The sequence below is a fragment of the Callorhinus ursinus genome, unplaced genomic scaffold (assembly GCF_003265705.2).
Source record: "Callorhinus ursinus isolate GAN/ISIS: 27379988/994484 unplaced genomic scaffold, GSC_fseal_2.0 scaffold60, whole genome shotgun sequence".
In the NCBI taxonomy this organism is placed as follows: Eukaryota; Metazoa; Chordata; class Mammalia; order Carnivora; family Otariidae; genus Callorhinus; species Callorhinus ursinus.
The window spans coordinates 7,097,884-7,107,636 of NW_027397122.1; the positions used below are offsets into that span (position 1 = coordinate 7,097,884).

Here is a 9,753-nt window from a genome sequence, read left to right on the forward strand (position 1 = left end):
TGCGGCCCTCACCTGTGCCCCCACATGCTCTGATTGCCCCACCCTGGTACCTGGGGAGCCCGGCCTCCCCTGGGAGAGTCAGGCCACCGGCCGGGTGGGGGCTCAGGGACCTGCCCTGACCCGCGTCTGCAGGGTTCTGGCTAGGAGTGGCCCGGGGCGGTGGCTGGCCGTGCACCTGCTGTACCTGCGAGGTTTGGGAGGTGGACAGATGTGGGCAGGTGTCTGGCTGGGTGGTGGTGAGTGGCGGGTGGAGGTGGTGGTGGTGCAGGGAGGGAGTGGACAGAGGTTTGCACCCACGCTTGGGCCTTGCGGGATGCTGGCGCTCTGACCTCACCCCCTTTCCTGTTGCAGAGTCTTCGGGTTTGTGGCCCGGAAACAGGGCAGCGCCACGGACAACGTGTGCCACTTATTCGCGGAGCATGACCCAGAGCAGCCTGCCAGTGCCATCGTCAACTTCGTGTCAAAGGTCATGATCGGCTCCCCTAAGAAGATCTGAGCCCCTCCCAGCCAGAGACCCGAGCGGGGCTGGGGCGTCCCCCGCGTAGCAACTGGCCAGCCTGACGTTCCAGCCCCAGGAGGGCAAGGGGCTCCTTCTCCGGCTTCATGGACAGACGGCACCCCCCAGTCTGCTGTCCTTTCCTGAAAGACTGCTCACCAACACGTCTTTGTAGCCAAGCGCTTCCCGGGTGGAGGAAATTGGGCTCCACGCTGGCAGGGGCCGTGCAAGGACACAGGCCCCCGTGTTCCTTGCACTCCGGCATTTGTGGGAAGGAGGGCGCCCGGCCCCTGCACTGGTGGCCCCTGGGTGACCGGCGACGCCATCAGCCACGCGGAGGGCCCCCGTCCACCCAGCACCTGGGAGGAGGCCCCTCTCCTCCACGACAGAGACGCTAGCTCACCGAGAAGGGGACGCGTGTTTGCTGGAGGTTCGTGCAGGTCAGGCCCTCCTGGAACTCTGGGGGCACGAGCGAGGGGGTGACGTGATGGCTGTGAGGACCAGGAAGGCCACCCGGTCCCTGGGGAGGGGCACCGTGAGCCCCAGCCGGGCGGGCCGGTGGCAGCTCCAGGCTTCCGCTCTCACTCCGGCTCCGAACGGCGTGCTGCCTGTGAGAGCAGGGGGAACATGGACGTGAAATGTCTTTTCATATAATTTATATTCTCCTTACGCCAAATTATTTATGATAAATTGCTGGGCAGGACGGGGTCCCACTGCTGCGGGCTGCCAAGCCGAACCCGTGCCCACGATCGAGGGCCACGTCCCCGGCAGGCCGGCCACAGCAGCCCTGACCACCCCAGTACCACCCCAGTCCTTGCCATGGACGGTTCGGGTCCAGGCGGCGGCGGGTGATGTCCTTTCTGGGGAGGAGGTTTCTGGAGAGTGGGTCACCTTTGGGTGGAGACGCGGCCCTGCTCTTCACGGCTGTTCTCGGCCCTCTCTCTGAGCCCTTGGCCACTTGTCCCCCGCTCTGCGGCCCCCGCTGGGATCCTGTGTTTCTGGCCTCCTGGGCAGAGGAGGAAGGGGAGGAAGATGATGAATCTCAGTCCCTCAAAGCTGTTCTTGAGCGGAGGGCCGCTCCTCTGCATCTCCTGGGCGACCGAGTTGGGTGCCGGGCACGCCAAGGCTCCTGTGTGTCCCCCAGGGCGGGAGTTGGGGCTGACAACGCGCGACGGGAGGCTCAGTCTCCTCCCGCACAGCCGGGGCGCCCCGCGCCTCTGGGGCCCCGGGGAGCTGCCCACTCTGCCTGACTTTCCGAAATCAAGACCAGCTCTTCGGTGCCCCCGCGAGTCGCCAGCGGGCACCACACCAGGGGTGGAAACGTGGCTGTGAGTCCTCTGTGTTAAGCGGATCAGAGACGGACCTGCCGACTGGTAGAGCTGGAAGCGAGTCGCAGGGGGGTGTCGTACGTGTGTGAAAGCAGGTGGATGGGTCCACTGTAGCTCCTGTCGATGCACCAAACATAAGTGCCTCATTTCTGTGCCAAATGTTTGCCTTGGTCTTCGCGGACCTTCTTCCCCAATAGGTGTTGGTGTGGCTGTGCGGGAATGTACCGGCATCTGCCGGGGGCCAAGGGGTCCTGGTCCTCGGCAGAGGCGGCTGGCATCTTGGGATTCCATTTGTGGCAGAAATTCGGCCAAGGGGACCCGAGGTGCCGTCCCCAAGGGGCGCCTCATCCCGAGGTGGCCTCTACCCATTTTGACCCAAAGACCGCAGGTCGGGTCCCTCATCCTTCCGACCAAGGACGAGAGGGCTCATTTAGAAACCAGAGCGCGGGCGGGCGTGAGTCCAGAAGCACAAACTGGTGGATGACCCGGGCATCAGGGCCTCCTGTGCAGTCCTTGCCCAGAGCATTCAAGAAGCCGCACTCCCTGGCCTGTGAGACGGACCGACTGGCTGTGGCTTTTCCTCGCAGTGGCCAGGGCGTCGGGAAGTTTGCTCCCTCTGCGGAGCTGAGGGAAGCCGATTCCCCGGTTCCTGATGAGCTGGTACGGCGGGTTTCTTCCTGTGTTACACGTGCATCACACAGAACGAGAGGAATCCACGAACTGGGGGCTCAGACCGCGGCAAGCCGCACCCCCACCCCCACACAGGCTTGGGGACACTCCGCGCGATCCCTGGCACGGGGAACCCGTCCCGGGGAGGTCGAGGGTCCCCACCGCGTCACAGCCAGGGTCCTATTAACCTGCTCATTAACCGGATGCTGTATTCCTCCAGTGTTAACCTATACCCGTGGCAAGTCACACCGAATTTAAGGGTCTCCGTGTGTATCCTCGGTGTCAAAGACCTCATGTCTCCTTAGCTGCCTTGCTTATTAGTGGGTATTTTTACTTTTCTTATATTGTAAAGAATATATCCAGTATGTAAATGAATGTTCTATAAACCCTTTGTATAGTCATTTTCTCTGCTTTTCAGATATTCTCTCTATTCAGAGTATAATAAAATTATACACGCGAGAAAGCCTCGGTGAGGCAGACATTTGTTGTGTTGGATGGAAGCGCCCAGAGGGTTTGTGCGTCTGTGTGCCCGTGTGTGCACTTGGGTCACGCACGTGTTTCACTGGGAGTTTGAAGTGGATTTTTTATGGAGTGTTGGATTCGGTTATAAATTCACATATGGTTGGCCTTTAGGAATATATTTTAAGATTTCCGCCCAGAGACCTTTGAAAAATTATAATCAGAATAAGAGTTTAATTGCAGTGTGTGCTGTTCCTCCTAGGACCTGGTTTGTTTTGATGTTCAGCCCCCGAGGGGACCTTCCAGGCGCCTGCCACGTTGGGGCTGAACCCGAATATGAAGTTTTAAAAGTGGGTTCACCGGTTGCTTCAAGGGATGCAGGTGTTGCCCGGCGCCACCCTCTGGCGGGGGGCCTCCCCAGCCAGGTGGGGGCCCATCGTGCTGGCTTTTTGCCTTCTTGGGGCTGGCCTCCCTTTGCCTGGCTGATTTCCTTCCCGAGTTAGGTGATGGGAACACAGGACCCGTGGCCCTCGTGCACTGTGTCCTAAAGCCCTTGAGCAGCTCTGTCACGGGGCGCCCAGTGGGTGGACGGTCACTGGGCTCAGCAGGCTCTGCCTTCCCCACTGCAGGCTGGGGGTTGCAGTGCTCATAAGGCTAAGGGCTGGGGCATGACCGTGCCCGTGGTTGAAGCGCCGGGACCGCTCTGGCCCCAGCCAAGAGCAAAAGGCCGAGGAGGCCAACTTGGGAGAGTCTCGTCCAACAGGACGTTTCCGGGGATGGTGGGGCTGGACCCCCTGACCGGTGTCACAGAGGGAGTAAAGGTGGGCAGGGCACAGATCCCCTGTGGCCACTAGCGTGGGCTTTCCAGAAACACAGTTTGGATGTGTCACAGTGGAGTCGGCCCAGAGGATTCTTGGAGTGCCGGCCACCACCAGGCCTTGCCTGGACAGGAGCTTGTCATGTGTGCATTAACTCCCTGCTCATCACTCAGTGGCTACTACTGATGGATGTCCTGCTGTTGGGCACCCGGGTCCCCTCCACTGGGGACCCAGATCTGTTGGAGATGGGCACCTGGGTCCACCCCCTTGGGCCCTGGATCTATCAGCGGTAGGCCCTCCGCCTGCCCACTGGGGACCCTAGATCTCTTGGTGATGAGCGCCCGGGTCTGTCCGCTGGGGTCCCTGGATCTATTAACGATGGGTGCCCGGGCCTGGCCCCCCTGGGCTGTGGACCTTTGGGAGAAGGGTACCTGGGTCCCACCAGCTCAGGGCTCGAGATCTATTAGTGATGGGCATCAGGGTCCCACCCCCTCCGGCCGTGGATCTTCTGGAGAAGGGTGCCCAGGCCCTGCCCACTCGGGACCCCGACCTGTGGGTCTGTTAGTGATGGGCGCCCGGGTCTGTCCACTGGGGTCCCTGGGTCTACTGACGATTTGTGTCCTGGCCCTGCCCACTGGGGACCTCATGTCCTACCCTCCGTCGTGGTTCCTTGTTTCCCTAGAGTTATGTGTGTGGTCACCAGGATCGCGGTCTCGATCACAGGGCCTCGAGTCACATTTCACAGAGCAGACTCAAAGTGGAATCGGAGTTTGCAGTTGGACTTGGGGCCCCGGGAACATCAGAGGCCGGAGCTTAGCAGAGCGAGGAGAACCAAAAAACACGACCAACCACATGCTGTTTACAAGCCTGGGCCGGGGCCACAGTAGGGGTGGGGGGTGGGCCCCCAAAGCCCTTTGCTTGTGGGAGGGTGCCCGCAAAAGGCGTCTGCCACGAAAATCCAGCTGGTCCATGAGACCTCTTTGACCCCATGGATCTGAGACAGTGAGGTGGTGGGGGAACACCAGCAGGAAGCCCTGCCCTCCCCTCCCCGGGGAAGCACGCTGTGTCTCCCACTGTCCGGGGACCCCCCCCCCCCCGGAGAAAGGCCAGGCCAGGGAAGCTGAGCCACGGCTCCTCCTCTTCTACCCCTGAGACACCTGTGCCCGTACCCCCCCACCCAGGCAGCCCCATCAGGACCGTGGGAGCTGCAGCACCAGGTAAACCGCAGGGACAAAATTCTCATGGCATCACAGTGATTGGACTCTTCTGCACAGGCACAGCACCCGGTGGCTGGTTCTCCAGCCCAAGCAGGGACACCGTCCGCTGACACATCAGATGAAAGTGGGACCCAGAGCCTCCTGGCGTGATCGCCAAAATGTCCCGGATACGATGGAAGATCCCCTGTGTGCCAAGAACCGGGACGCTCGCAACACGAGTGAGAAAGGACAGTCGTCCGCCGCCAACATCAGGATGAATCAGATGCTGCGATGACCTGGCGACAAGGCTTCCAGGACCACATGAGAGACTTGTTCACACGGGGGGAGAAAACCAAAACAAAACGGGCGCCTGGGTGGCTCAGATGGTTAAGCGTCTGCCTTCAACTCAGGTCGTGATCCCAGGGTTCTTGGATCGAGCCCCGCATCGGGCTCCCTGCTCAGTCCCTGCTTCTCCCTCTGCGTCTGTCACTCCCCCTGCTCGTGCTCTCTCTCTCTCTCTCTCTCTCAAATAAATAATATCTTTAAAAAAAATGACAAGGACTTAAAAAGAGCTTTCATGCCAACATTAATTTTAAAAATGGAACCACCGTATTCATGTCTGACAAAGTGTACTTCAGGGCACAGAACAGGACTAGGCACAAGGATGCACACCCTACAGTCGTAAAGGCTCAGTCCCCCGGGACCGAGACCCCCGGGAAGACAGAAGCCCCCTGGACGTGCCCCCACCAAACAACAGAGCCTCAGTGCAGGAAGCCAAGGCTGATAGAGCCGGAAGGACAGACTGACCCACTGACCCACAGCTATGGCTTCTTAGCAACGGGGAGAACTAGACTGAAAGTCACCAGGATGCAGGAACCCCAGCAACGCGAGCAGCCAATAGGATCGAATGCACACATACGGGGCCCCCCCACCCAACAGCAGCAAAATCCCCCTTTTCCAGTGGAACGCTCACCGAGACAGACCATAATCTGAGCCATAAAGTGGAGGTGGATCAAGGGGAAGGGCGGGCGTCCCGTCTGGGGAGAACTCACGGCTTCAGAGACCGTGGGCAGGCAGGTGGATTGGGACAATGAGGCGGAGACCTTGATTGAGTGCCTACTGTTTGCCAAGGGCGGTGCTAGCACTTGCAGTTAGAGTTGGTTGATGGGTCCAGCGTCCCTGGGAGGGAGAGCCCAGGTAGCGCCCGCCCCACGGAAACCCGAGTGGGCCGGGGGGGAGCATCCTGCCGTCGGGCCGGACGGGACCCAACATGGAGGGCTCGAGGGACCGGGCTGAGGAGTCTGCAGACAGCCTCGGCGGGGGCATGTCCCGTGCCGGAGCCCCAGTGGCCGCCCCTGCCCTGTAGGGTGGGGAAGAGCTGGGCGGCCTGCCTGTCTGTCCACACAGAGCCCATTTACAGGTAATGAAGCTCAGGGTCAGAGAAGGTCAGTAGCTGGGCCACGGTCCAGGGTGCAGGCTTGGAGAAAAAGAAGAATCCAGTCGTTTCTGGTTGCCCTTTTCTTGGTTTGTTGTCTTTCCGACCCAGCCCCAGCCAGGCAGCCTGGGAGCCCAGAGCCCCGAGCCCATGTCCTCCCTGCGTCCCTCACAGGCTTTCCCTACACGCCCTCCCCCAGTGAGCGATTTCCTGTGAACAGGCTCCTCCCCCGGCTGCACTTTGCCCTGCGTTTGGACGGGAGGGTTCCCGCTGAACTGAACTCCGCAGTGTCCCAGCATTCGGGCTAAATCCAGGTGGTGCCGAGCGCGCTGTGGGCGGCATTGCCCCCTGGTGGACGGCCTGGCTTACTGCAGCAGGGCATAAAAGACCCCGCGGAGCTGGGTCCGCTGGGAGCCGGCAGGACAAGGGCAGCAGGAATGGAAGGGATGGAAGGGATGGAAGGGCATGGGTTGTTGTGGGTTAGGGGCGCAGAGGCCCAGCCGAGCTGCCTGGCGTCCAGTCTGGGCTCTGGTGCACATTCGCTCTGTGGCTGGGACGGCTGTGTGAACAGGCCAGTAGTCTCCTTTGTCAGAGGAGGGGGTATTCGCGCTTCCCTGGCGGGGTCTCCGTGGGAATTAGCTCAGGCACTTCGCGTAAGCGGACTGGCTCAGCACCTGCTAGGGAGCTGGCCCTTAATGATTTCTAGCCATAGTTATCTTTAAAAACTGTTCGTCTGTAATCCCCGTTAGGTCCCTTAACGGTGTTGGTGGATGTTTCAGCACTTGGACCCTTGACAAGTTGGGCTCCCCTGTGCCAAAAGTGATGGCTTATGCTTTGTAGCGGTGATGCCCTAGGACAGGGCTGGGCGAACCTTTCCGAGGGGGGGGGGTGGATACGCGGGGGAGACCGGGGCCGACCCTCGGCTGCTGCCTCCAGACTCCTCCCGTCCCGGGTATTAACGTGGTGGTCTGGCTGTCTCCATCTTAGCAGGAACAGGAGCTGACATGGCAAAGCTGGCGAGCTTGGAACGGAGGACAGTGTGCCCTTCTCCCCTCCGCACGCCTCCCTGCCCCACCTGGCGCGTGGCCCCCAGCCACATCCCCACCATCCGTGCGCTCCGATTTTAGGCATAAAGGAATACCAAGAGATAAAACAAAATAAGCATCCTCCATGAGGTGACGAAAATGTCCTAAAATTGACCGTAGTGATGGTGGGTTGCAGGAAATGTGCCCAAACCATCGGATCTTACCCTCCCACTGGGTGAAGTGTGTGGTTGCACATTGTATCTCGGGAACGCTGTCACAAAAGAAAAACAGAAAAGCATCTAGAAAAAGAGTAAAGACAGACATGAAAGTCCTTGGAGACACAGGCTCAGGTCCAAGTGTGTCCCCGCGAGGAGGGAGCCGGGGCCTGGCCTGTGGCACAGGAGTGACTGTGACCTTGTCCTGTCTGGGAGGCTAGACTGGGGAAGCAGGAGAAAATGGCCTTTCTCTGTCAAACAGTCTTCTAGCTCATGTTGATTTCAAGAAATACGACGTGCCTACTGAGGATGAGCCCGTGAGGCCAGTGTCAGGCTCCTCTGTGGCTCAGGTGCCCCTGGGCACCTGCAGGACAGCTGAGGAGACAGGAGGGTTGGAGACAAGTTGGCCCCCAGACATGATGGGGGACTCTGAATGGGGTGGCCACTCTCCCAAAGACATCACCTTAGATTACGAAATCCCGCTCTGCAGGTGGGAATTCCCAGGGGTGCTTAGGTGGGCACCTCTGCTCCCGGCCAGACAAGGAGGATCCAATTTGTCTATAGCCTCCCTCAGCCACTGGGAACCTGGGGGCAGGTTCTTGACCACAGAGCAGAGCAGACTGATGTGAATTTGGCAGAAATGCAGGGCTTGACCAAGTGGTGGGTGGGGCTCGGACCTGGGGTGCAGCCCCTGATGTTGGGGAGACCTGCGGCACTGGGAGAGAGCCAGGTAGTGGGGGTCTTCGATCTTGGATCTCTTGCTATGGCCACCCAGCAAGATAAATAGGCCTGAGCACGCAGAGTCAGAGCCGGAAGAGAGAGACAGTGATTTCCAAAAGAAAACGTTGCCCAGATCCAGGGAGGTGCAGGGCAATGGGGTAGGGGGAGGCTAGGAAGACCCTCAGAGGCATCAGGAGAATGGTCAGCCTTTGCTGGGGACCAGGGGGGTCAGAGCCCAGCTAGGGGCACCTTTCCTCTCCCTTCCCTCTTCCTTCCAAGGCACCTCCTGAGGGCTCAGCAGTGGATTCTCTGGGAGGGAGAAAACACTGAGTTGGTGAGACACTTGAGTTCTTGCAGGAACCTGCACGTCCTTGACACCAGACTGGATTGTTTTCCACAATCGTGAGGGACTGTGGGGTCTTTTATTATATAAAAATGACCAGAGAAGTCCTGGGGCATGCCTGAGGTTTCAACCAGTGAATGCTCCTGCTGGGCAGGCATAAGGGGAGAAGGGGAGAAGGCTTTGCAGTGGCCCTATGAGCTCTGCCTGCTCCACGTCTCCTTGGCCGTGGTGGCCTGGGGATGGCAGGAAGAGCCGTCAATCCCAGCCTGTATGCTGCACACACAGGGCACAGGGCCTGGCACGTCTGGAAGGTGGAGGAGGAGGGCAATGGCGGGGACGATTTTCCTCCTCTATAAGATGGAAATACCAAGAAAGTCACCTCTCTGGGTGGTGGAGAGGAGTCAACCAAATCACAGCTGGGAAGGCACACTTGCTGCTCCCATTGAGCTTAAGAACAAAGAGAAAGCAGATCAAGGGAATACTATGAAAATGTTCCAATGTCAGTTAAACAGGAAAGGCTGGTCTGGTTGGTCCAGTGCTGCGGTGTGTTTTAGAGGTGGCTCTGCACATGGGTGGGGTGGGCCTGGCAGTCTCCACTGTGTGATGAGGAGCCGCAGAGTCCTTGTCTTCAAAGGATTTAGATGAAGATAAGGTGAGGATCTGCATAAGAAGAGCCCGTGTAAAGCCTAGGACACAGTGAGCTTTCCATGGGTGCAGCTGTATCATCACCATCATCACCACCATCATCATCACCATCACCACCACCACCATCATCATCATCATCACCATCATCATCATCATCATCACCATCAACACCATCATCATCATCACCATCAACTCCATCATCATCACCATCATCACCATCAACACCATCATCACCACATCACCATCATCACCACCATCACCATCACCATCCTCACCATCATCACCACCATCACCACCATCACCATCCTCACCATCATCATCACCACCATCATCATCACCTTCATCACCATCACCATCATCACCATCATCACCACCACCATCACCATCATCACCATCATCACTAC

The 9,753-nt window shown here is 59.0% G+C and overlaps 1 protein-coding gene across 1 annotated transcript in view; it reads left to right on the top strand.

Annotated features, from left to right (window-relative positions):
* TNS3 (tensin 3) overlaps positions 1 to 2,970 on the top strand; it is a 118,696-nt gene extending 115,726 nt beyond the window's left edge. The window contains exon 29 of the mRNA XM_025853108.2: positions 352 to 2,970. Coding sequence (XP_025708893.1) covers positions 352 to 496 — 145 coding nt within the window. The 3' untranslated portion in view covers positions 497 to 2,970. The remainder of the gene's footprint in view (positions 1 to 351) is intronic.
* Positions 2,971 to 9,753: the final 6,783 nt, after the last annotated feature.